Source organism: Fundulus heteroclitus, chromosome 8 (genome assembly GCF_011125445.2).
Source record: "Fundulus heteroclitus isolate FHET01 chromosome 8, MU-UCD_Fhet_4.1, whole genome shotgun sequence".
Lineage (NCBI taxonomy): Eukaryota > Metazoa > Chordata > Actinopteri > Cyprinodontiformes > Fundulidae > Fundulus > Fundulus heteroclitus.
Genome location: NC_046368.1, coordinates 3,823,665 through 3,851,602, shown reverse-complemented (window position 1 = coordinate 3,851,602; position 27,938 = coordinate 3,823,665). Strand labels below are relative to the sequence as shown.

The following is a 27,938-nucleotide window of genomic DNA, read 5'->3' as shown; positions in this document are numbered from 1 at the left end:
AGTGTTATTTGAGATGGAGGGTGGACAGGCAGGTGAGTGCAAGGAGGAGGGCCCAAGCAGACTGACAGTCAGAGGACTCCAGGCCTCGAAGAGAGTCCAGGCTTGGAAGCTTCTAGGGTTCTCGGTGGATTTTCTAGAAGAGATCGAAAGCACAAAGTTAGGGTTGACTTGGAAGAACTCGGGACGGAGCTGGTGGCCATTTTGACCATGCAACATGGTCAAAATGGCCACCAGCTCCCACCATGCAACACGGTCAATGAATCCACCGGCCCTAGCAACGTTATCTCGTTGCTATGAGACAGTATAAAAGAGCCTGCCGCGACCAACTCATCCTTCTTCACTGGCACCACAGCAACTGGGAAGACATACAGCTGTTCATCCCATTGGGATTTTCCCCCACATAGCACGAGCTTCGGTTTCTCGCTGGACCAAGAATTTCTGAATCAAACTTTCCCTGCTTTCCTATGCAGGAGGTCGACTTTAAAAGTACTTTGAATTTACTTCGATCAGAGAGACTAAGAGCCGCTTATCTACCAGTGACTGTCAAGAACCCCGCTTTTGTTTTGGCCAAACAAAGCATCGGACAGAGCCCAGAGACCGAAGGGATTTCCTCCCTTTCCTTGCTGCCTGATGGACCCGCGCCGCCCGAAGCGCTGCTGAAGCCACAGAGCCACGGATCCGGAATTGGGCCACCCCCTTTGAGACATCACAAGTAAACGGGACTTCCCCTCTTTATTTCTTTTCTTTCTAACCAATAAGGTGATATTTTGTGCCAGGGTAGAACCTATTAGGAATTAGTTTAAAGCTTAATTACTCTGAGACAGAGTTGTTTAACTGTGCTGGATATTCCTGATGTGTGAGCATGCATTTTATAAGTGATTTTGACTGTGCTGTTTTTGTTTTGATTGAGTTTCCCGGATTTCCCTTTGAAAATCCTTTGTTCTGAAGTAAGACCTCGCTGAATTAGTCACTAAGACCTCCTCCTCATGCATCACACAAGGTCGTAGATCATATGCCGTCATAGTCGCCATCTTTGAAAAGGGCAAAGTAGCTCTAAGCTGTCGGCTTAGCTTGTTGTGGAATATAAGGTGCCTTCCATCTAGCAGGTCTGTTTTCTCAAAGCTATTTTGCCTTTCAAAGCTGCTACTTCAAAGTCCCACCATCTTGAATGTGATGTTTAAACAACTGCGAATTGAACTAAGCATTGCTACCTCTCATTTAATCCATTTTGACTTGTTTTGTTTTCATTTATTTTCTTTTGCATTTTTATTTTAGTAGCGAGTAGTGTTTCCTAGTTTTTATTGAATTAGAATAATTACTGTAACAGGGAGTTGTTTTGGTTTAATAAATAATAACGTGTTGAATAGTAATTGTTTGTGTTTATTTTGATCCAGAAATTATATGGTCTCTAAGAGTACAGAATTACCTCTTTTTGAGTTAACAACTGAAATCAACTGGGACATCTTCATTGGTTTGTGATAAAGAATCAAGGGCTAAAACTCCAATTGCAGTTATAACTTGTGTTATCAGCCTTTGCTGGATAATTCTGATCGGTCACAACCGGTGAGTACCAGAAGATGGTGTTTGGTACTCACCCCATATGTAGTGTGGGCTTATTAAGCTCAGTCTTCCTCACTGTCCTCCTCAGTTTCGCTCCCACTGTTCTCTGCTTCAGACTCCAGCGTGGTAAATGATGAAGATGCTGCAGATGTACTTCCCTGTCCTTGGTTTAGCCTCCGATTAGCTGTCTCCATCCACAGGTCTACAGCTGGCTTTGGGTCAAATGTCTCTGTGGTCTGCCTTGACAGATGAACGTGCATCAGGGCTGAGAGACGAGCGTGTGACAGACGAGATCTGTACTTGTTTTTTATAATGCTGAGATGCAAGAATCCCCTCTCACAAGCTGCACTGCTTAAAGGCAGTGTAAGAGACAGCTTAACCACCTTGTTGATGTTGAAGTAACTGGGTTACTTGTTTTTACTATCAGGACCAAGTCATACACAGATGAGGCTCCCAGGCGTTTTGCTGCCTGCTTTAAGCGCATCCATTCTGTCACAGTGGTGTCTTTATCAAGCTGCAAGGCGGCCTCATATTTCTTGAGAATGCTGCCAACTGTTGTGTTTCCAAAACTGTGGAGGTCTTTCATTTCCTCCGGCCATGTTAAAGGATCAAATACTAAGAAATGATCACATGACTAGAGGGAGTCATATCTGATTTCAAACTCTTCAATTTACCCCCTAAGTATGCGTGTCTTGTCTTTGTCAGCATCCACATTAGAAGCAGTGTGTGCCCTGTAGTGGCCTTCACCATCAAGCAGTAGTGTGAACTGTCCAATGGCTACCATGAGTTCGTCCTTACATTCTCCAATGGTCAGCTTCCTTCTGAAAAGTTGATGGATGTGGTCTTCAAAATGTTTCCAATGTCAAGCATGTTTGACGGAAAGCACTGAAAACGCTCTGTGCAGATTTGCTGCAAGTCACTGTCGTCACTCGTAGCCAGTTGGATTTCAATAGCTGGCAGTAGTCTTGATATTTTTAACAGTGTTTCATGTCTCCATGCAGACCATCTGATATTATGAAACTTACCCAGTTTCACAAAGGAGATCCCATTTTCATCACACAGCTTCTTCAGTGCAGCATTTTTTTGCACCCCCTTTTTGTAAGTAAAACTGCAGCAGCTTGACCACAGTGCGATTAAATGTCTCACAGTAAGGAACGGTGCGATCGGCCGATTTTGCACAGTTCTCCAGTGTGTGCGCAGTGCACAAAATGTGCACAAGGGAGTCTCCAACTGCAGCAAGTTTCCTGCTCAGTTTTTGTGATGTCCTTAGACCAATCAAAAAGCAGCCCCCAAAATTCAGTAGACTGCAGCTTGGCTCTGAAATCCCCGCTGATGGTGTGAGCGATGCTCTGCATGATCCGTGTGCCGCCTTCACGTGAATGATATGCACCTCCGACATTTACCCCTAGCCGCTTCAGTAAAGGAATATCCTCAGAATAGGAAGACATGGGACGTTCGTGTTTAGCTTTATGGAAGGCGAGGAGAAACATATTATGGAGAGCTTGCCGCTGTTCTTCATTCAGTTTTTCTCGCCATCTGGCAAGTGGGTGACTGGACATTTCTTGTCGGCTAGCTTGTTTATTAGCAATGGCTTGCACCACATTCATGTGCTCCTTGCTCTTTTCATGTTTCTCAAATAAAGGATGGTTGAAATTCTTTGAGCCTTTATAGAATGGACCTGTTTTGTCTGCTAGATTTGGATCCGAGCGGCAAATCTTGCACCACATTTCAGTGCGCTCCTCGTCGGCTTCCAGCCACGGCATGTCTTGGAGCCACTTTTTTTCGGCTCCGGTCCAGTTTGGCGTTTCTTTGTAGGTGGCTGAATGCCAAAAAAGCTGCTTAATGTTTGCTGTTTTTTGGACATGTTTGACAGTAGTTCAAAACAGGTGTTGATAAGCTGACGGTCAAGTAGTACGGAAATGCACGTAGTAATACAATTGACGTTGCGCTTTCCTGATTTGTGACGCGTATGCGTACCTGCAGGGGTGTACCTTATGTGCACCCCTGTAAGTATTTATGTATATATATATACAGCTGCTGGTCATGTAATTAGAATACCCTTTCATTTGGGGCTTGTAGGAGAGGATTAAGCCTTAAAAAAAAAGTCAAAGGTGAGACTACACACTGCGGCTTCTCCTAGAGACCACCAGAGGGGATCTATTATTTCACACTTACAGTCACATCTTCATTCAGCAGAATCCCCACTATATGGGATAACTCTCATCGTTTTATGGGGATGCAGTATGTGGTATGACGTAAATGTGAACGTGATATCTTACTGTGCACGTGGACCCCTCCAGACCAGGAGTCTCTCCTCCCTAAATGGAATGTTCATATAACCGTTTGCAGTAACTTAGTTGGGAGGGGGTGTGTGTGTGTGTGTGAAATGGTGGGTGTAGCCACGTACACAACAGATGTTTCTTGTAATTTCTCGAATGTATCTTTATCTCACTGTTCTACTGTGAAAAACAGGAAATAGCCAGACATTAATCACCTTTGCAATCATTAGGAGAGTCTCAAATGTTGTTGAGACACAGAGCCAAGACACAGAGCCATACTTTAAATATACAATTATTACATACTATTCAATAAATGATAAGCTTTTTTAATTAAGAGTAATTTTCATTTGAAGGTCCTTTTATGGGGGCCGCCATCTTGGTGAAGAACAGTACTGCCACCTCCCAGTTTGTGACGTCAGGTTGTGGTATCGGCTGTAGAGTCCCAATGCCCTATCTGTCCCCTTGTAAATAAATATCCGTTTTCATGCCAAAATATTTTTTTAACTACTTAAACAAAGATAGACATGGTATTAAGCATTTAAATTTAAATTAATACTAATTTTATATTTTAGAGACATACAAAGACAACAAATAAGCATTAAAGTACGGTTTATGGGTTGGGTTCTGCAATGATATAAGATGAGTATAAAACTCATCTTTAGAACCAATCTCTGCTCAAAATGGTGATTTGCACCGCCTATTCTACTTTCAGCAGTTATCATCAGTTATTGCAACCATAAACTGCAGAAAATACGGGCAGAGCTGCTCCTTCTGAGTTTACTCTGCTCCTGCTGTCACGATGAGCTGCAGCGCGTTATGAGGCGGAGGGATATTTCGGCGTCACTTAGTTTAGACCCAAAACAATCAACTTCACTTTCAGAAATAAGCCCAAAGAAACTGCAACCCGCAACTCACGAAATTGACAAGCGACTTTAGAAAAAATAAGACCAAAGTCGTATAAAATAAGAGGGCTTCACAACAGTGAGGGATATGATGAACTCTTTCCAAGTTTGTCGTATCCATCCGCCGCTCTGGTCAGTAAACAAATATTACCGCAAATTCTACATCATAAAAAAATAAAACCCTACTGAAAATCCTTTATCATTTGGATAAAGACATCCTTTATCCAAATGTTGGCTACAGACGACGTGTTTTCTCTCTGGCCAGAAGAACCCGTGGTGGATGACGAATCGGAAAGGTGAAAAACTAATGTTTTTTCACTTTTACCCGATGTATTGTTACTGTTGACAAGTGTATTCTAATGAGTGCTCTTCAATGAGGTCATTAATGGGTGTGACTATAAATTGTGGACCATGCGCAATGTTGTGTGAAGTAAAATAAAGTGGTGGTGTGTGACGTGTCGCTCGTGGAAACAACTTGATGTAGTCGTGTGCGGATATTCTCCGACTGTTCCCTGCCCTGATGATGACAGCGCCAACAGTTACATCCAACTGCCATGCACATGAGCATTGTTGCTTCAACAATAGCTCTCGCAAATTTCAATGGTGAAGTTCTCTGGAAATCCGAAATAATTGTTGTTGATCGCAGCTGTGTACAACAGCTCCTACAGCTGCTAATGCGCGGCAAACTGCCTTCGGCTCTCCGCTTATCCACGTCACAGGATGTGATGTCAGGCGGCCATTACTGCCCATATTTGGGCAGTAACGGCCGCCCCCATACACAGTGATCCAGACGACAATTTATGTTTTTTTTTCTTATTGATTAACGCTAAATTCATTAAATAACCATAAACGTATTAGTTTTAGGTATAGCTAATGATCCCCTGATTTTTCCTTTTTGACCAGACTTCCCCTTTAAAACAAACAGGAAACTTGGCAATAGTAAAAGATCAGGCAGTTTTCTTGAGTATCATACTAGTGACTTCTCCTATAGGCTTATTAAATGTTCTATCTAATTGATAAAGAGCAGGATAGCTCCTGTGTATAACATAACATAAACATAACATGCTCATATGTGCTGTTTACTTATTTCTTCAAGAAACTGGTGGTGCAAGAGAAAGAGTTCACACCTCCACATCTCATCTGTCAACTGACCAAGAAGATATTTATTGATCCAGTGAAAACAAAATATGGAGCAGTCTATGAACGGAAGGCCATTGAAAAACATCTGACAAAGTAAGTAATTTTGCATCTATAATAAAATGTAGATAATGTCTCAAACACATTTTAGTTTTTACTCTTGTGCCCCCTAGGTAATTGCTTTTGTTGCATTTTTCATATACTCAATAATTCTGTTTTTAATAATAATATTGGTACAACATTTAGCAAGGATTTTATTTTTCTATATAAAAAAGAATTTCCACCTTGAATCTAATAACAGGACCATAATACATTTTGTTGAAAAAAGCTGTTCCTTTTACCCTTTGGACATTTCTATTTGTAAACATAAGATTTTTGGGATGTAATTACCATTATAGATATCTATAATTTAATTTTGAGTAGTCGTAATGTCACTGTTACTGGTATGAATTTTGATTCAAGATATAGCTATCTTTATCTATAATTAGCGATATTTGGCTCACAACTGAATTACAGTTACTATGATGACAAATGACACATGAAGGGCAAAATAGTTTGAATCTTACTAGGCAAGACTGAATTATAATTAGAGTTTTGACTAGTCAAAATCTAATTAAAGATATTTTGAATAAGAGTTTTGACTAGGCAAAATGATGTTGCAGATATCTGTAATTAATATCCAGTCTAGTGGATAATATCCAGTCTGTCAGCCCAGCCTCGGATTCAAACAGGAAGAAAGGCGCTGGCTGTCGTGGAACCAAGAACGCAGAAAAAACAAAGCTGACACGGGGAAGGGTAAAGTCACAGAACTTTTAAATTGACATTTTCAGTTTAAAGTTCTTCCAGCAACGAATATGACAGAAACAAGTTAGTTGTAACCACTGCCAAGTTAAACTTTATTATCACCGGAGCACCTTGAACTTAACATATCACTTAAATGCCAAACACACTGTCGACATCACCAAACAATTCAATGACTCAGAGAAGCTAACCAATGTAATGGTGAAGTGGATAGCTACTGTAGACCTTTTTTTGTGCTTCACATTTTGGTATAGAACATAAAATGGTAATGCTGCTCCCTGCTGTTACCTCATAAATTGCCTGTTTTTGGTAGATTTTTTTCCCCATAAAGAGCATTTCCTGTCATTGGCAATAAGCTTTAATTTATTATTATTGCTATTTTTTGTTTTACATGTTTAAGTTGAGCTTTACACTAAATATGTGTTACTGATAAGTGCTACAAATGTTACAACACTTTTGTTTATATGGCAGCAGAACATTAAAATAAAAGTGCTCTTTACACTACTTTTGAATTCATTCTTGGAGTTTGTAAATACAATGCGATTAATTGCGATTAATCAGGCAAATTATGCGATTAATCGCGATTAAAGATTTTAATCGTTGCCCAGCCCTAATATATTTATATGGGTTACAGAAAAGTAATTTGACATTGTTAGCTGTTGTCTCCCCCTTGCAGCTGATCTGTGGCTGTCTGCAGTGGTGTAGTGGTCCTTGGAGCAGTGGGTAAACTCTCAATGTTTGCCCTTTTCGACACAGCTCAGAAAAATGCTGTTTTAGAAACAATGACATGTAACACTGCTCTATTTAGTTTACCCAAAAATCCATCACTAGGGTTTACTCGTTTTACTCAAATATTTCCTTGAGCTACTATGTGAGGTGTGAAAATACTGTGTATTGTCTATTTTTTAAAGATTTTATCCAGGTTCTGGCAGGTAATGTACATTTTTCTTTGGTTTATATTGAAGGAATTCCTACACTACATCCAGAATCAACATTTCATTACTTTACTGTAGGTTTTTTAATATACACCTATATGATAAGGCATATGGAAAGAGAGAGAATCTATAGAAAGAGATAAAGTTAATGACGAGGAGAACATCAAATCTCAAATCTCTTTGTCTTTGCAAATCATGAATTGTCAAATATACCAGTTGAAACACCCAAAGAACTGTTGATCCTGTTGATTTCGACACCCTGACAATGAATGTTTAGCCCCTCCATTTTAAAATGGACGGTGATTTTAAACTTGACAGTCAAAAAGGACCTCAGTTAAGTCATTTTTATCATTTAAGGAACAAAGCAAATGTGAAATCTATTATTTCAAGGCAAAAATATGGAAATACTACTCTAAGCCTTCATTTCATCATGGCTGTATTAGTGTAATTCTCTTTATCTCTGAATCGGTCAGTCCTCACTCAAATGTCTGCAGCTGGTTCAAATGCTGCTGCACACCTTTTAATGGAAAAACATAAAATAAAGCATATTACCCCATCCTGGCCTCCCTTCACTGGTTACCTGTTTATCTTAGGGTTCAGTTTAAAGGAACTTCTGTTTGTTTTTAAGGATTTAAACAGCTTATTATTGTTGTTGTTGTTTTAAATTGTTGAGTCTTTACCCAAGTCATTTTATTAGATGTTATTTTGTTTTACCTCGTGTTAAAGTGCTCTTTAAATAATGATGACAATGATAAGGATGATTATGATCACAAGAAACTTTTGCATCATCACCAGGAAGCTGGAAAGAAAAGAGTCAAAAAGATTTTTCACACCTCACTTAGTAACTTAAGGGATTATTTTAAACTAAATATTTTAGGCTAAAATATTAAACTGTTTATTGGTTGTTGTTTTTTCTTCAATCCAACCATTATATTTAGTAATTTCTGGCAAAAACTGCAGCATTTTCATTTCATCCATCTGAATGCAGTATTATTTGCAAGCCCTACTCTGATTGGATGGAAAGAAACCTGTCTGTGATTGGCTGGTGAGGTGGACAGTTTTTGAAGTCACGAGCGCACAGACAGAATCCAATGAGCACACAGCTGGTATTGAGCGTGGAAGGAGCAGGTTACGGGCAGACACTGAACCGAGCGCGAGCACAGTGGCGTCGCCAGCCGATTTTGCCGGGGCTTCAGCCCCGAATGTTTTGAGTCAAGCCCCGAATGTAATGACTGTCACGCTGTACTTTTTTATTTTTTAACCTCCGAGTGGCCATCGTTCTGTTAGTACAATCTTTGATGTGTCAGTCATACAATTCAACCAATCAAATCAACGACTGAAGACACCCTGCTAGCCAATTACAACTGGAGAGGGGCGGGTCGCTGGGTCAGACAAACAGCCTTTAGAGAGAAGCCGTGGGTTGGCTGTGTTCACCCGGTGTTGATAGAGCTGGATGGATATTCGGTCTGGTTACCAAATAATTACAAGAAGAGACAAAGAAGCAAGCGAGAGCGAGCTGGAAGCAGCGCTATTAATTTATGTTTGAAACGTCAGCATTGAAGTCAACACTGGAGTAAACATGGACGCTAGGAGGGTTAGCTATGAGAGCTAGGAGCACAAGAAGCTGAACCCAGCAAGTTAACTGCTAAACTGAAGAAACTTGGGTTACTTCAGGCAGAAGGGAACTCTGCTTTGTTCTGATCCTTGTGCTCCCTACCTGCTGTAATTACAGAACCTCTTCTAGTATGAATTTTTATTTCAGTCAGCATAGCTCTCAACTCACACACATTGACCGTGTGACACACGCATTTCACTGACTTCACACGCTCACACGCAACACAAGACATTTCACACGCAAACATGGAATTTCTCACGCATAAAAATCACAAAGCCCGTCTGGGCTGCGGACGACAAAACTCCGCCTTCTGCTGAGCTGTTTCGGCTTCTTTCACAGCTTGTGGCCATCAGTAATTCCTGCTGCAGTTCGTGTTAAAAGAGCAGCAGGAAGAGTGATCAGAGTTATGAATAATTTTAGTCTTAACAGTGGTGAAAGTGAGCCGGTAAGGTCCTGTACTGCGTACGCAGGAGGGGAGAGGAGGGGGCGGAGGGAGAGCTGCTGCCAGATGACCGGTTCATTCAGAACCAGTCATGGCTGCACGCTGGATCATAAAACAGTTCTGCTATCCAGATGCAGTTTAAAACGCCACTTGGTCTGTTTATAAGTTTCGTTTTTATTAATTCTGCATTTTTTAACTACATGCACCGTATTTCTGTGCCTCAGCGCTTGCTCCTCTCCCTCCCCCCTCCTTTCCCTCGGAGCAGGTGCTTTTATCACCTTTCACCATTCAAAACGTGAATCCCTACGTTTAATGTCCTCACATCGGTAGCAACGTGTGCCAGTTAAAGTCAATAGGAGAGTTAGTAGCTGTGTTTCATGCTCTTTTGTTTTTAACAACATAGAATCAGTGGCGCTTCGGTGGGCGTGCTACCTCACGCTTTAATTCAAGTGCACACTTTTAAGGGTCATTTTAAAGAACTTGTAAGATCAGGGGCTTCATCTCAGACTTGTCAGTACCCCTGTTCCCTTTATAGGAGCCCCTTACAGTATTTAGTTATGCATTTTCCCCATTGTTTATCCGTTGCACGCAGCGCACGGAGGTAAAATCCGCCCACCTCACCGCCCAGAGCGCACTGACGAGAGCAATAGAGATTCGTCTGATCAGCGCGGCGACTGACTGAGAAACCTGTCGCTGTGAAAGGTGATGAGAATGTTATAAACTGTAACAGTCTAGGAGTGCATTGAGCTGAAAAGAGGGAGACATCAGCAGCTGGATCGTGCGTAAAGACGCAGCGGGAACCTCTGTGTGCTTCAGTGTTGCTGCTGAGGGGAAATTGTTGACCATAAAGGCTTGATGAAACTCAGCCTGATTCACCAATCAGGTTATAGAACTACAGTGATAAACAAACCCATAGATTAATGTGTAACAGTGTAATAATTCAGTCAATAACTTAAAACTACTTAATTTTATTCAGTATTATTTGAACAATTGTGTATTTTTTTATGTCTTAATCCATTAACTGAACAATAAAGTATTAATATGTCTCTGTCTCTTTTTAACAAAAGTAATACATGTCTACTTCGTTGTCTGGGGGATAAAAATGAGATGGAGTTGACTCCACCGGCTCTTCCAGGGTCCGGTTAGCCCCGCCCCCAAACAAGCCCCGCCCCAAATTAGCATAATCTCACTCTTAACTTTTGATAAAAGTTGAGAGGTCTGAGTCAGTGTTCAGCCTGACACCAGTGCTCATGGTTATGTATGCTAATGCTTGACCTGAGTGCAGACTCTACAGCTCTACAGGTTGCTGTATCTCACTGTTAGTTTCCAGCATAAAACCTGCCCAACTAAAAAGAAAAAACAAGCCCAAATATCAGACTCTCTGGTGTTAAAAGTACAGAAGTATTAAACACACAAAGACATGCCACAATGTACACAAATTATACAATCAGTCAACCAAATAACACACAAGATCGCTTTAACAATCATGATATATCAACCGGGGGGGGGGAAACAGAACTTTTATAAATAGCTTCCCAACACGAATAATAAATCTACCTTGATATAAACTTAATTTCTCTTATAGAATATAGCTCAATCACAAATTTCTCTTTCACACAGCCATGAAATATTTTTAAGTTGATCAGTAGAACTGAACCCCTCTCGAGTGTGTACACTGACCAATGCAATTTCACAGTGACACTTGATTAACCATTATTCTTTCCTTGTTTTATTATAACAATCAATATTATTCATTATAACTATTATTCATTGATGATGTCAGATTTGACTCATTTAAAAAATAAATTGACCAGTAAAATGAGTTCAATGAGATGGCATTTTATTAAAAGGGTTTTAGTTTTCTTCCAGACATAGACAACTATTTTGAAATATATTTTGTTAGAAATTCTTTCAAACAAACTCCCAAATTTTTTACAACCTGCCCATAAGCTATTTTTTTCACCTCAATGTGTTCAAAAGAAGCTTAATCTGGTTGAAACATGTCTAATTTGGTAACACAGAAAACAGTGTTGCTTTTTTTGTTAGATTTTTTTAGATTTTGGGATTTTATTGAGAGTTTCTTGCTTAGTACTGAAGTCGTCACAGAGACACTGTTCAGCCTGAAGCATATAAAATTATTATTTTTTTCAACTTGCATATGATGAACGATGAGAGTGAGAAAGAGATCTTTGCATCATATAAAGATGATCTACCATCAGGATCAACATTCAGGCAGGAAGTGAAGTTGTGGCACACAAAGTGGTCATCATCAGTGGAAAAACCCAGCTCTCTCCCTGAAATTCTAAGGAGAACAAATATGAAGTGCTACCCAAACATTTCTATGATTCGTCACCTTCTGTCAGTTCTACCTGTTAGCAGTGCTTCTGTGGAACGTGCTAACTCGGGCCTTAAAGCAGTGAAAACTTTGCTGAGGTCGACAATGGGACAAGAAAGGTTTGTGGCTTTGCTACTTATGTATGTCCACAAGGACATTCATTTAGACATCAATAAAATCATAGACATATTTGCCCAGAAGCATCCCAGAAGGTTGACATTCATAAACCCATTATCATCGTCATCATAAAGTTGAAGGTGTTGTAAAAGAGAAAAATATTCTTTGTCAAGTCTTACTGTTCTATTATAGGCTTATGGCTTAACTTCACCATACATGTTCATTGGTTTAACTTACTTTAAAGTTTTTTTTTTCTCAATAAAGTTTATCTTGTTAAAATATATTCAAAACTCCTTTATCACTTGAACCATAACAAACTGTTCTAAGTCCTTGGATGTTTTTATTTCGTTTTACTAAATAAAAATCATTTCTGGAAATAAAGATTAGTTTGATTAGTTTTTAAGGATGTTTCTTCAAACTACTTTTTAACCTTGTGCATGCTGTAAAAACCGAGAGATTTTGGCTTAAAAATCCTTTTTCATTTGCAATAATGTAATCATCCATTAAAATGATTATCAATTCAAAAACCCTTAGATGAAAAATTAGGGTATGTATAGACAACAGCAAGTGATGAGAGTAATATAACAAATATAGAAGGACACACCAGATAGATGTGTTTTGCATAATGTTAAAGATGTATTTTGACTGAAAGTAAATTGTTACTTTAATAATCATTTAAAAAAAACACTTCGAGTGATCCTGTATTTACATAAAATGGTCTGGGCTAAGCCCCGGATGTCCTTCAAAGCTGGAAACGCCCCTGCGCGAGCATAGTGGGTTGAGAAGAGTTTATCAGTTTTGAGCGTGCGCACGTGATGTTTAAACACTGAATACCTGTCTCACTGCGTGCTCAAACAAAAGACAGAAATGTCGCTCCAGAATTGGGTATATGTAATTCTGACTGAAAAATAAGTCCAATAATCAAACCCACTTTATCTCATAAAGTCTTACTTTTAAGTCAAAATATTGCAAGCATCTAATAAACAAATTATTAAAAGTACAATATTGCAGTGTTAAATAATACTTTGATAATTTTAATTTTACTCTAACATCCAGCTTATCATAATAAAGAAAAGGTGCCAGTGCTTAAAAGAAATTCTAAGAATAATTTTTCCTCTTGTGTTTTCTCTTTCGCTGTATAATGCATGTTAGGTTCATTAGGAATTCAGCTTCAAATCAGACTGTGCGTAAAGGTATTGCTGTCAATCTTTTTAGTATCCCTTATCCTTCTAGTTGAACCCATGCCTAACTGTTGACCTGCGTGTAGGTCCATACTTGTAAGGGTCTGACTTTAGATAGGACAAGGGAGGTACAAGAAATGTTAGAATGGTATTTTTTTTGGGAATTTGTCAGTTAATGTATACTCTCTTTCAGGAGCAAGTGGGATCCATTTGCTGACCCAAAGATTCTTCTCAGAAGAACTGATATGAAGCCAGATAAAAACATGAAGACCATTGTGAAACAATATCGTTCAGGACAACTTCAGACATTACTTTAGCCAAACACTTCCATAACATCCCCTTATTCCCTTCGTACACGATGCCATAGATTCTCATCTAACTCTGAGAGAGGTAGTTTACCTCTCAGTTGAAAGGGCCTCTTTTGATCATGGGTAGAGTTCCAGTTAACAATTTTTTTAGAACAATTACAGTAATAGGATTAAAAAGGTCACATAAGTCACTGACACACCAATCCTTGCACTGATAGATTATCACTTGTGGGTGGTTTCCTAAATATACCAATTTGTGAGATTTTTCTCTCTCAATGTATAATTAGCTGTGAAGCTGGCTTAGAGAAAGAGTCTAAGCTGCTTTATAATTTTTTGAAAAATGAAGTCAAATCCTGTATTTAATCTTTAATTTTTGTGGTGTGTGTCGGGGGTGAGGTCCTCTGAATGTTCCTGGCTGCTCTGTATGCAATTGTGACATGTGGTCAAGGAAGACAGGTGACACATCATGAATATTTAAAATAAAAAGCATTTTTATTAACAGATTAACTTTGAATCCAAATATGAAATGAAAATAGCGGTGATTAAGAAAAAACATTTTAGACTTCTTGACAGATAGAGAACTTGTTGAACACTTATGTAAACAACATCCTCTTACCAATATAGTAGACATGTCTCCAGGTAAGGCCAGACAATAATTCAGTAATGTTAACATATTGATTGATAGACGTGTGGTTCAAAAGAAAAAAAAGGGTTAGTTGCAACTTGAATAGAAGAACAATTTCCTTCCTTATGCATTCCAGTCCGTCATGTAGGTTACACTCATTACATCCTCAAAACCAATCACAAACACGGACCCAAGAACGATCCATCACCAAGCTTTAAAGAGTTCAGAGAGCATGTGTTTAGTTTTCTTTTTTTAAAACTTACAGTTTTGGTAAAAAGTTGGTTGAATGAAGGGTTGAGTTTAAATTCAGTGTTCTTTATCTAAAAATAGGTCATTTGGCAACAGCATAAAAAAGCCAGAGCTGTACTTAAAATGTATGTTTTGAATTTTTTGACAATTATCGATATCTCTCAATATCGTTTTAATATCGTCCAGCCCTATCTACTTCAATGAATATATATTCATAATGTTTATGGTTGGCTTTTGGTTGTTCAGATGAAAATTCACCTGGATTCACTTGAGATTGTCTTAGACACAGTAATATTATACATTTTGAAAATTTTCCTCTTAAAGGACTTATTGTAGAACTTATTTTCCTTATTAAAGTTAAATTATTTGACATTTACAGAACTTTTGAGTAATACATTATGCAAAGAGACATGTAGCAGAGCAAGCGGCTAATTTGTTTCCAAATATAAAACTAAAACATAATTATCTATGCATATTAGTTTATTTGTGTTATTAAAGTGACAATTGACTCTGGCAATCAGTGCCTATTCATTTAAAAAAGTTGTGTTTTATTGGAATTTCCTGCATATCTTAAAATTAGGATGAAGTATTTCTCTGATGTTGTTGTGTCCCCTGGCTCTATCTTCTCTAGTTAAAGGAACCTTAAGGGCTCAGTACTGCAGCATTCTAATGACTGCTGGTTAATGTTCTAGTCTGCAGTAAAAACAGTGAGATATATAAAGCAGCTACCAGTCTATATGTGAAGGGTTTCTGTAAATTTAAATGTAAAAGCTTTCATCTTTCTAGTTATGCATGATTAGTGAGAAAATTAAAACTATATTTGGGTGATAATGTACTCGTTCAAGATAGAGAAAAGTGGTTGGAACTAGAAGTAAAATGAATGTTTTTAAAATAGCCACACCTAAACAGAGACGATGGACTGTTTTAAAAAAAAAAAAAACACAGAATAGAACCATCTATGCTTAGTATTAACTCTTCTGTTCATGCAGTTTATCTCCTTGAAACATGCAGTTAAAATACCTAATATATCACTTTTAATATTCCACCAGCCAAAATGGCTTAAAGAACAACAGGTAGACTCATGTGACCTTTAATGTCCAAATACTTTGTTGCAAAAATAAACCTGCAATTGCCAACCAATGATCAGAATTGGGAAGGTCTGTCAGATGAGACTTCATGGAACAAGAAAATATATCTATATTTTTTTCATTTATTCAAATGTGTAGGACATCAGTGTCTGTAGAGAGTGCAAAATAAATAATTGTTCTTTAATAGTCACAAACATGTTGGGTTGAAAATGGGAATATTATCTTTCACTTGTGTTTTGTTTCATGATTTTACATTAAGGGGATAATCAGCTAAAACAAAATGATTCACATCATTTAGATTTAAATGAATTTTAATTCAAACAAAAAGTTTGTGTCAGATGGAAAATGAGACAGTCATCTCTCAAATGAGCCAGGCCTGTTTTGAAAATAAAAAATAAAAACATCAATTTGGTTTTCTTAGCATGTTATCAAAATTGTCTGGTCAGAAATGGATATCCTTCTCATTGATAAACGGAAGACACTTCACTGCCAGTACAGCAAACATTTTTTACTGGTATTCTGCTTGGTTATATTTGATGAAGAGCATGACCTGCCAAAAGTGACAGACTATAAAAAATTACAAAATACACAAATTTCAAATAGCTTCCCCTAATTTTTCTGGATCTTTGCATGATTACTATATTTGTTATCTGGTCAATCGTTTACTGCTATAACAAGCAGTTTTAGGCAGGTCATTAGCACTAAGGGAATGATTGTGAAAGCCTATGGTCAAATCAAACTGTAACTCCAATTTAGTTACTGTTTTTTAATCTGATGTTTTATTGAACTGTTTAATGATTTTATCCTAATACAAGGTAACAAAACAGTTTATATATTTTTGTGAAGCACATTGATATCTGTAGTTCAGTGTTCTTTCAGAATTTTAAGATATATTGGTTATGGAGAGAATTAAGAGGGCTCAATTTTATATTGATATTAATTGATTCTGCTTTCTAGTAAATTACCTTTAGGAAATTGACTACTTATGAAGTTTGGGGCAATGGAATAAGTATGCTCTTGTATTTTGAATAAAATGTATTTGATGCATAGATATCTTGCTTGTTGCTCTCTCATTGTCTCTCACTCATTCACACGCACACACAAACACACTCACATAAGAAAAAGAAGAAAATCATGTAAACTTAAATGTTCACCTGTTTATAGTTTGTATTAGTTTTTTCCCCAGCATAGATAGATAGATAGATAGATAGATAGATAGATAGATAGATAGATAGATAGATAGATAGATAGATAGATAGATAGATAGATAGATAGATAGATAGATAGATGATCCTGCTAACAGCCGCTGTGGTGGGTCTTGACAACATAGACTTGACTCCAAAATGACATACATACGAACATACATGAAATTTACATCCTTTCAGATGTGGTACCAGGTCCTTTTTTGTGCTCCTCACCCTATCTCTAAGGGAGAGCCCAGACACACTACGGAGAAAACTCATCTCGGCCACTTGTATCTGGGATCTCGTTCTTTCGGTCATGACCCAAAGCTCAAGCCCATAGATGAGGGTAGGAACGTAGATCAACCGGTAAATCGAAAGCTTCGCATTTTGGCTTAGCTCTCTCTTCACCACAACGGATCGGTACAGCGCCCGCTTCACAGCAGACGCTGCACCAATCCGCCTGTCGATCTCCTGTTCCATCTTCATTTGTGAACAAGACCCCAAGATACTTGAGCTCCTCCACTAAGGGCAGCACATCCTCCCCAACCCGGAGAAGGCACTCTAAAGAAGGGTTATCTAAAGAACAAAAATACGTCGAGAACTCGTCAGTTTCTTTGTGTTCGCCTTTTCCTACCAGTCAAGCGCGCATTCGCAAAAAACCCGAATCTAAACAATAACAATGAACTAGGGCTCGTTCTTCGTACGTCGGTAACTCAGTTAGCTGCATTTGATTGTTGACAATTTGGCATGATCTTGGATCGTTTGGTTCTTCGAAACTCATCCTGGACTTGCTGTCATAGCAACATGTTCGCGAGCAGGCTTATTTCATGTAAACAGGATTAGATCACAGCTTTATAAGCGGAGGAGATAGGGAAATCTGTCCAGCGAGTGCACTTGGACCACCTAGTGGCAGAGGACGGGACAGAATTGTGGAACACCATTTTTTAATGTTTAATAAAACACGAAACAAATAATTCTTAGTTCCTGTCGTTTTATTTAAACGATTCTTTATAAAGAAAAGACAGCAAGTCATCTTTTGCCTGCAATAAGAGATAGTTATGTAAAGTCAGCAATACTACTGTCAAATGGTGTATTAGAACTTACTCTGAAGGTCCTTTTGAAGCAACTCGATCTCTAGTGCAAATTTTCTCTTTTTCAAGTTGTGGAGTTCAATTTCTCCTCTTAATTTGTATTTTTTTCAGGTCTTAATACAAATTTTTTTGTTGTTGAAGATGCCGTTTATATAGGGAATGGATGGCACCCTGTGTCATTTTGTGAAAGAAAAAGAAAGGGTGAAACAATGGTTGAGAAAAATATCTTAGGCAGTAAGGTATGTCTCCCCCCTGTTGCTGGGTAGGATAACACATGATAGTTTATTGCCGGAGGGGGTGGGTCAGAAAGAGAGTTCCTTTGTTCGAAACAGATTCCCCCTCCTCCTAAAAAACATGGGAGGTTCCCACCCTTAAAAAGATGTGTTCAGACTTGTTAAAGTTAGACAGAATCCTGCATTGCCAATCGCTATGAGGGCATCTTATAATGGTAATGTAATACTCTGTCTCCATATTTAATTTCTAATAAATTAAATATGCATATTGCAATGTTTTACCTCTGATCAACGCATTCCTCATTTACTGCCAAATCTGGAACCGGGGTAAGATGGGCCTTCAATAGATATGCAGGAGCTGGCCGTTGTACTTATCCAGCACATGCCTCATGCAACAATAGTAAAAATAACCTTTTTTTCAGCCTTTTTCTCAGTGGCTGTTATAAACAGACAAACAGATCATTTAACAGTGGTTTTTAAAAAAAGAGGAAGAAGTTGCTTTTTAAAATTGTCAAAATACCTCTAAAATCGGTGGTGTGGTGACCTCAACCATATTCTCTATCATTCACAAATTAAGAGATAATTTGGAAATTAAGTGTATTAGGTAAAAAAGATAACAAAGAGCTCTTTAATTGTGTGTTTAAATTGATTGTTTTCTCTTTATTGAATTGCACGTTTTGACTGATTGTTTTTCTTTTTTAAAAATATCAAGCATTCATGTATTAAATGAGTGAAATTATTATTTTAGTGCAGTCCAAGCGTCAGAGAGGCTAAGGAAAAAATAGGTTTGTACAAAGAGGAAGTAACGCTTGAAAGGAGAGTGCAGCTGCGAGCTACAGGAAATCTGCCGAGAAGAGAAGAGGAAGTGGAACCGGACGGTTTGGTTCAATGACCTGCTGCCTGGGGAGCGAGAACTTTTGACTCGGCCAGAGATCTGCTTAGGGTGAAAAGGTTATGAGGTGATAAGGGACTGGGTGCAAGTGTTTGGTGGATGGAGGGGGAGTTGAGGTTTGCAACCTCCCAACGGCTCTCTCAGCACATAAAAAAAGGATGATTTGGGAACTCGTTGCTCAGATCTCGTCTCCTCCACTATCCACAAATTTCAATAAACTGTTAAAACTTAACTCTGTTGTGGTTGTGTTCGGGTTCAATAACTAAACATGACAGAACGAACCGACCTCATGAACCCGACACCCACAAAGAGCCTCCATCCAGGAACTGGCGAGAGAGCTGTTGCTCAGCTCTCGGGCAACAGCGGAGCGGAGCAACTCATAGCCCAGTCCCGGGCTGTTTTGGAGAACCTCGCAACGCTCAGTCCACCTTGGAGGCGGGTAGGCGCGATCGCTCAGATACGCAAGCTGTGGACAAGTCAAGCCGAGCTCCTTCCTCTTTTTGAAGAGACGGGGCTGATGGAGGAGCTCGAGTGGAACAACAAGGCTGCCGTTGCTCAACTCCTCTGCAGGACGCCTCCTCCCAGACCCTCGTTCTCCGCCGCTGCTGCCTCCTGCAATTCTGCCGCTTGCACCGTTGCTGCTGCCGAGTCCGCCTCAGCTCCCGCCACGGATCCAGACTCAGCTCATCTCGCTCATGCCACTGCTGTAGCTCCTGCTGATGCTGCTTCCACTTCCTCATCACTAGCAGCAGCCACTCTCTCGACACCTGGCTCCTCTCAACGCAAACGGCGGGCTCGTCGATGCCGGAACACCCCTACTGCTCAACCGGAGGCTAAGCTGGTTAGCACTGCTGCGATTCTTCCACCTGGAGCTGACGTCACCTCCACGTCCCTGGTGAGTCGGTCCGATGGCATTGCGGCTGCCCCAGCAACCCAGAGCAGAAAACATCTTGTTCCCCGTCGTCTCTGTCACAACCTCCACGACACTCAGCTGGCTCCTCGGGTGAAGCCTTCAGCTGCTGCTCCCAGCGCTGCTGCCTCTGTCTCCTCCACGTCAGTTGCTCCTGCTGCGTCTGCTGATCTGACCGCTGCTGCTGCTAAGCCCGCCTAGTTTCTGCCTCAGCTCCCATTGCCTCATTGTTGGCGGAAACCTCAACCTTGCCGCCCGGCTCCTCCCAGCGCAGACGGCGAGCTCGCCGGCATAGGATTTCCGCCACAGTGCTCCCTGAGATCCTGACTGAGGCAGCCGCCACAGTCACTCTGACTGGGACCGAATCCACCTCAGTTCCCTTGGTGGTTCGAACGGGTGTGGTTTCTGTGATGGTTGATCAGGAGAATCCGGCCGAAGCTCCTCGGGTCCACGAGTCTCAGGTGTGGGACTTTTTCTATGGGGACAGGGATGACCTGTTCCTTGGTCGACCTACCGCAGCCAAAGACCCAGATCCCGCTCAGCTCGCAGCCAAAGACCCAGATCCCGCTCAGCCCGCAGCAAGAGACTTTGTTCCTGCTCAGCCCGCAGCAAGAGACTCTGTTCCTGCTCAGCCCGCAGCAAGAGACTCTGTTCCTGCTCAGCCCGCAGAAAGAGACTCTGTTCCTGCCCAGCCCGCTGCTAAAGACCCAGTTCCTGCCCAGCTGGCCACAGAAGACTCTGCTCCAGCTTCGCCAACTACATCAGGGGGTCTGGCACCGCTGTCTGTCTCAGGAGTCCCTGTTGCCATGGGTGCAGAGCACGACAGCCCGGCGTCCGACGTGGGTGCTGAGCACGCCACCCCGGCGTCCGACGTGGGTGCAGAGCACGCTAGCCCGGCATCCGACATGGGTGCAGAGCACGCCAGCCCGGCGTCCGACGTGGGTGCTGAGCACGCCAGCCCAGCGTCTGCCGTGGGTCCGCCCTCTGCCGTTGACGTGGGGAGCCAGGTGGGTCAGCCGCCTGCCGTTGACGCGGGGACCCAGGAGGGTCCGCCACCGGCCATTGACGCGGGGACCCAGGAGGGTCCACCACCTACCAGAGACGTGGGGACACAGGAGGGTCCACCACCTACCAGAGACGTGGGGACCCAGGAGGGTCCGCCGTTGAAGCAGGAACCCAGGAGGATCCACCGTCTGCCAGAGACGCAGAAATCCAGGAGGGACCACCGCCTGCCAGAGACGCTGGGACCCTGGGGGGTCCGCTGTTTCCTGTAGCCTGTAGCCAGGCGTTTCCTGTAGCCTGTAGTCAGGCATTTCCTGAAGCCTGTAGCCCGGGGCCTCCTGAAGCCTGTAGCCCGGGGCCTCCTGAAGCCTGTAGCCCGGGTCCTCCTGAAGCCTGTAGCCCGGGTCCTCCTGAAGCCTGTAATCCTGTGACCTCTGTAGCCTCTAGCCTTGTGACCTCCGTAGCCTCTAGTCCTGTGACCTCCGTAGCCTCTAGTCCTGTGACCTCCGTAGCCTCTAGTCCTGTGACCTCTGTAGCCTCTAGTCCTGTGACCTCTGTAGCCTCTAGTCCTGTGACCTCTGTAGCCTCTAGTCTTGGGACCTCAGTAGCCTCTAGTCCTGTGACCTCTGTAGCCTCTAGTCCTGTGACCCCTGTAGCCTCTAGTCTTGGGACCTCAGTAGCTTCTAGTCCTGTGACCTCTGTAGTCTCTAGTCATGTGACACCTGTGTCCTGTGGCCCTGCTTCGCCCTTAGTGGATAGCCGCTTGTCATCCAGGATACTTTTCGACCGCTGGCCACACCAAACTCTGCCTCGTCGGTGTCACCGACCGCGACGCCCGCGTCTAGCTCAGCCTCGTTGGGGTCGCCCGGCGCGACGCCCGCATCTAGCTCAGCCTCGTCGGGGTCGCCCGCCGCGACGCCCGCATCTAGCTCAGCCTCGTCAGGGTCGCCCTCCTCGACGCCCGTTTCGGACTTGGCTTTTCCGTCGTCGGGGTCGCCCTCCTTGACACCCGTTTTGGACTTGGCTGTTCCGTCATCGGGGTCGCCCTCCTCCACTCCCGTTTCTGACTTGACTGTTCCGCCGTCGGGGTCGCCCACCTAGGGCCTTTTCGTCCCATGCCTTCCTTCGTTTGCTCCGTTGGGGTAGATTTATGTTTTTGTATCTTTTTTTTGGACTATTACCCACTGTCCAGTACCTCCCTCCGCCCACCCTGGGTGGGTCGTTTTGTTTTTTAGAGACTCTTGCCCACCGTCCAGTACCTCCCTCCGTCCACCCTGGGTGGGTCGTTTTTTGTTTGTCAGTTTCTGTTTGGCCGTCTGGGAGCTGGCCTTAAGGGGGGGGGGTGCTGTCATGATGCAGCCTGTCTGCTGCACCTTGCACAGACTCAGACACTTTCCACTTTCCATACAGCTCCAGTCTCCAGTTCAGTAATCATCCACACCTGTCAGCTACTAATCAGCCAGCATTCAGCACACCTGTCAGCCTCACTACTTAAGCTCACTGCAGTCTGTCATTCCTCGTCGGTTCGTTCTGTTTCCCTGCTTACCTCTGTTTCTACTGCTCACCTCATCCAGTCTCGTCCAGTCCATAGTTCCTCCATTCTCCGCCAGCCTGCTGTAGTTCTGGTTTCAAGTCTTCATTCTGTCGTGCTGTGAGTCCAACGTGGTTCCAGGTCTCCATTCTGTCATGCTGCTGGCCCAACCTGGTTCCAAGTCTCCATTCTGTCGTGCTGCTGGTCAAGCCTGGTTCCAAGTCTCCATTCTGCTGTGCTTCTGGTTCTGCTGCCTCCATGCTCTGGTTCCAACCTGCTTGCCAGTTCCTGCCTTCACCATCCTCCTGCTTCAGCTCAGTACAGACTCTTGGTTCCTTCCTCCACTATCCACAAATTTCAATAAACTGTTAAAACTTAACTCTGTTGTGGTTGTGTTCGGGTTCAATAACTAAACATGACAGATGGCTGAGCAAAGCCTGCCTTCTGAGCCTCCTCTGCTGCATCAATCTTCTCCTTGCTCAGATTTGCCTCCTTAATTGTGCCACTTCCTCTTCAGCCTGCTGGTAAAGCTGACCAACGACCGAAGCAACAGCAATATTGCTCGTATCGCTCATTTTGCTTCTACAAAGTGCTGATTTTTAAAGAAGATTCAATCGCCTCAGCAACTACAACAATTACAACTCCCCAGAAATTCCCGCTATTGCTGGTTTTATACCCACAGTTCTGTAATTTTTTATATATATTTTATTAGACTTTTTGGGAAATTAAAAAAAAGGTTTTCAATAAGATATGATGGTGTAGTGTATAAATAGTTTTGAATGTTAAAGAAATGCTCAAGCGCTGCGGGTGTGATGACGTCACGAGTATACTTCTGTTCCAATACTCAATACGTGCTGCGTGCTCGCGTTCTCGTCAAGTCCAATCTTCCAGTGTTCTTACCGAGAACAGACTTGACGAGAATGCGAGTACGGACTTGCGTTCTCGTCAATTGAGAAACGGCCCGTGCTTTGTATTGTCCTGCCTGGTCTGCCTTTTATGACATCATCAAAAATGGCAGACTCTAAATGTAATACATAAGTTGCGCCAGTAGATGGCAACAACTAGACACTTCTATAGTATAAATCTGGGAAATGTAAACAAACTGACATACAAACAGCACAATAAACCTGCTGGAAATGTTGGAATTCCGTTACTAAACAGATTTGCTCCCCTCTAACATGAGGCCCAGGAGGATCACGACAACAATCAAAGGTATGTCAACAATATTCGCTCTAAGCTACCAGAGAAAAAACAAGCCACAGAACCAAGGAACCTGATATTATGCAATGGATCTGTAAATGGGATTAAGCATTTCTGTAACAGGAAAAACACAGAGGTGTTGATTTATAACCCTTTGAACTGTGGCCTGGTTTCTAATGTATCACACATCCTTCCAAGGATCATGAAAGAACGCCTGACCCTGGAAAAACTCATCATACAAGCTGAAGCCCTGGGCGACGCCACCTGAATAAGAAAATCAGAAGTATTGAAAGAGGATTACATTTGTCTGCTAAATCTAGTTGATGGCCTTAACGTCAAGGTGTTTCTCAGCGGCCTTCACATGCCCATTAATTGTGGAGATGAGATTTTTTCCAGAGTTCTGATGCTAAACAAATGGCTGAAAAAACATGCAAACAAACAACTGTAACCTTCATAGAATACTTTGACATCTTTTGGGAGAGGAGACATCTGTTCAACAGAGATGATTAGGTCAGGCGCAAAACGGCTGATTTCAAACATCTTCTATTCTGTGAACCATGCACCATCAGCTTTGTCCCAAAACAAAGCTCAACCAGTGCCAAAACAAATGATAAGCCCAGTATAGCCAAAACAAGCCAAGATAAAGATAGAAGTCAAAGTCTCTAGAAGAAAGATGACACAGAAAGAGGCTACGTCAAAATTACAGGAGGATTCATCCCAGATCTCAAAAGGACAAAAAGAGGACCAAGAACCTCCATCCCCACAAACACCGGTCCAGACTGCACCCACCTTCCCTTCTTCTCCACAGAGCCAAGATGTTTCTTTTCTGTAATTTTCACATAACATGAACAAAGTTTTTAATATTGGCCAACAGCTGACATCCTCTCCACATAGCCATTCTGACAACCCCAGCTCTGTGACTAAACCAGCATCTTCCAAAGGCCGCAGGGCCCCAGATCCTCCTCCTCTACGTATCATGGAACATGCCTGTGCTCAGGACCTTCAGATCACTTCTCTGTGACACACCAGGTCCTAGCAGCAACATTATCAGACATGACAGTTTCCAGCATCAGGTTGGGCCTGCTTCAGCAGTTAGAAGTGAAAAAAGGGAGTGTCGAAAAGCTGAACGCAAGTGGAGAAAGATGAGACTCCAGGTTCACTATGACATCTATAAAGAGAGACATTACAGATATAACTTACAACTGAAAAATGCAAGGGAATCTTTCTTCTCTGAGATCATAAACAAAAACATTAATAATGCTTGTGTCTTATTTGCCATAGTCAACAGGTTCCAACTGGAACTGGAACTGGAACTGGAACAGCTCTGCAAACTGAAAAACTTTGACATGGATGGACTGTATGAGGAATATGTCATGGTGGAAGCTATTCTCAGCTCCCCAGAAGTGGAAGGTTGCCACAGTGAGAAGTGATATCTGAAGCTGTTTTCCAAAGCTGATGTCCCACTGGTAAACCTAAGAAAAGTCAGTGCCTACATCTTCTCCATTCCATGCAGCAAAGCACATACGGAGTGTGTCTTTTCAATTATGTCCTCAGCATGGAGAAATGAGAGAAATCGTCTCGATGTAGAAAGTGTCAAGGCAAGCTACAAATTTGTGTCAACTTCACACTGGAATGCACAGACATGTACAGGACTTTTCTCTCAAATAAAAAAACTATTGGAAGCAACCAGGAAAGGCCACAAATATAAGAAGTAGACCTTCACATCTTTGGTGAGTACAACAGAGTCCTACTATGTTATAGGCAGTTACGTTTTTCAGTAACGAGTAAACTAACTAATTACTTTGACTGTCACTACAACGCCGTTATCATTGCCGACACCCCGTTACTGCACATTACTCAAGTCACACAATGAACTTTTTTTTTCACTTCATGATAGGACTCGTGCGCATGTTGTCATGAGAGAAGGGAGGAGTGGTGGCCAAGTGGTTAGAGCACAGAGCTTCAGTCCCAGAGGTTCTGAGCTCAACTCCCACAAGCTGCCATTCTGGGTCCCTGAGCAAGACCCTTAACCCCCAATTGCTCCCCAGGTGTCGCACAGTGGCAGCCCACTGCTCCCCAAGGGGATGGGTTAAGATGCAGAAGTGAGTTTCTCCATTGTGAGATCAATAAAGTACAATTATTATTATTATTATAACCTCTCAGTAATGATGGGTGCGGCGACACCGATGCGTCGGTGCATGCGTCGAGCTCGTAGAGCAAAACCTGTGTCGATGCGCGTATTGCTATGGGAAAGTCACATGACCAATACAGGAACTGTTTCGAACTGACTGACGCGCCAAACTGTTTCTGTTCCCTCTAAACTGCGGCTGTGCGCGTTTGCATTCACGCACAGCATCTGGATTCAGCACGCACAGCGAAGCTATGCTGTGCAGTAAATAAAATCCAAGCTGAACTGTAAACAAAATAATAATAAACCAAGTTTTTTTTTAACCATTTTGCAACTCTGGAGAGATGGTGTACCACGGCCCGGCTCAGTGAGTGCCAGGTGCTGATCGGAGCGCACCACTGATTGATGGGTTGGGCAGACGCCTTCATGGTTGGGCAGGTTGCGCTGTGCTTCTTTGTTCTGGGCCTCGTTTCAGAAAAAACGTCTGATCTACACTGAGTAGAAAGCTGCTACTCTGAGTAGTTCTTCCTCCCTTTGTCATACTCAGCATGTCCGATTTCAGAACAGATGATATCAGTCAGGTAACTAAACACAGCGTCCGATCAACCATTGAACGTGAGCACGAGCATGAAAAAAAGCCAGATCACTGGAACGCAAATAACGTGATTCTCCATGGCAATGACAGGAAATAAGCTTGGAAGTGCGCATGTCCTGCGAGTAGAATTAGAAATCTTTAAAGAAGGCATATGGACAATGTTAAACCATAAGAAACAATGCCGTTTCTGCTGAAAACCGCAAGAGAAAATTGTTAAAAAAGTGAATGCAGGCGTAATATGAAAGTTATGTGATGGAGAATTAAAGCTGTTTTCACCACACTTCACTGTTTAACACAAAAGGGGAGTATGTGTGTGTGTGTGTGTGGGGGGGGGGGGGGGGCATTGAAAGGACATGGCAGCAAAAAATGGGGGCCAGACATTCACATATATCTTTCCACTAATTAAGCAATTGAATTTTCAATATAATGTGAATCATATGCCTTTCCCACAGAAAATCAAATTATTATACATTCAAAAGAGAAGGAAGGAATTTATTTCTTTGCACTATTACTTGTTTCTATTCAATATTTGAGCTGTTTCTCAATATGCCTACATGTCTGTAATCTCATGCATGCCCAGAGCCTGCAACTCATCTACCTGGTGGATCTACAGTGGCACAAGTCTGCCATCTACTGATGCAAAGTTGCATGCACACAATGTGAAAAATAAGAGAGTTCACAGCAGTTCACAACCAAACAAAAAAAATGCAGTGTGTATTGTTTGAATAAAACTTAAGATGTAGCAATTTCTCAACCTACTACACTAGCTTTTCAATGTACTTACTGAAGAACCCGTCTTAGAACAGTTAAATCCCAGGAGTTGCCCCATTTATCTGTCACAAACACAGGCAGAACCTGTCCTCTTGTGTTAATGTGTGTGTCTGGAGTTAGCATAGTTAGCCATGTCTCAGTCAGCATTACTAAACTGCTCCATCAATGAGACTTTAGATGCTGGGTTAGGGCTCCAGCCACCAATTCAGCCAATTTGTTGTGATCTAACATTACCCATGAGGATGGATGGAATGACAATAGTTTTGTGTACAGATTTTTCTGATCTTTCTACATATTCTTGATATTTCTGATCAAGAAGATGTAGCCCACAAAATTTTTCATTTTTTTCTTGTGCTTCTGTTATCAAGTTATCAACTAAGCATCTTATGAATCCTATTAAACAATAGGATTTATAACTGTATGTTTATTAAAAAGAAAATGACAAATTATTATTGCAATTATCTCAATCATTACAATTTACCCAGAGATTTTTTTGTCATCAATGTATTAATTCCACTACCCTCCTTGAGCTATAGCATCTTTAACTCAAATGTGGCCATATTAGTCAGTATTGTTTGTTCATCACTGAGACATATTGTTTGACATTAACATGCCACAAGAGAGCAACGCTTTCCTTTAAGTTTAGATGGAGCTTGTGGGATGTTCAGTGGTCTCTAACAGGCAGGATACAGTAACCAGGTAATGTTTAAATTGCAGATAAATTGTTGGAACTTGTGAGATTATTTTAAAAGGGTCAGGTGCAATGTCTTGGCAAAGAATCCATACACCCTAAAGTGTGTTTGCAGTTGTCACATAAATATAATGTA

General features: G+C 41.7%; 1 protein-coding gene across 1 annotated transcript in view; it reads left to right on the top strand.

Annotated features, from left to right (window-relative positions):
- The window catches only part of LOC118563889, an 82,486-nt gene extending 65,859 nt beyond the window's left edge, over nt 1–16,627 (top strand). Inside the window, exons 21-22 of the mRNA XM_036139959.1 lie at nt 5,838–5,974; nt 13,498–16,627. Coding sequence (XP_035995852.1) covers nt 5,838–5,974; nt 13,498–13,621 — 261 coding nt within the window. The 3' untranslated portion in view covers nt 13,622–16,627. The remainder of the gene's footprint in view (nt 1–5,837; nt 5,975–13,497) is intronic.
- The last annotated feature ends 11,311 nt before the right edge of the window (nt 16,628–27,938 follow it).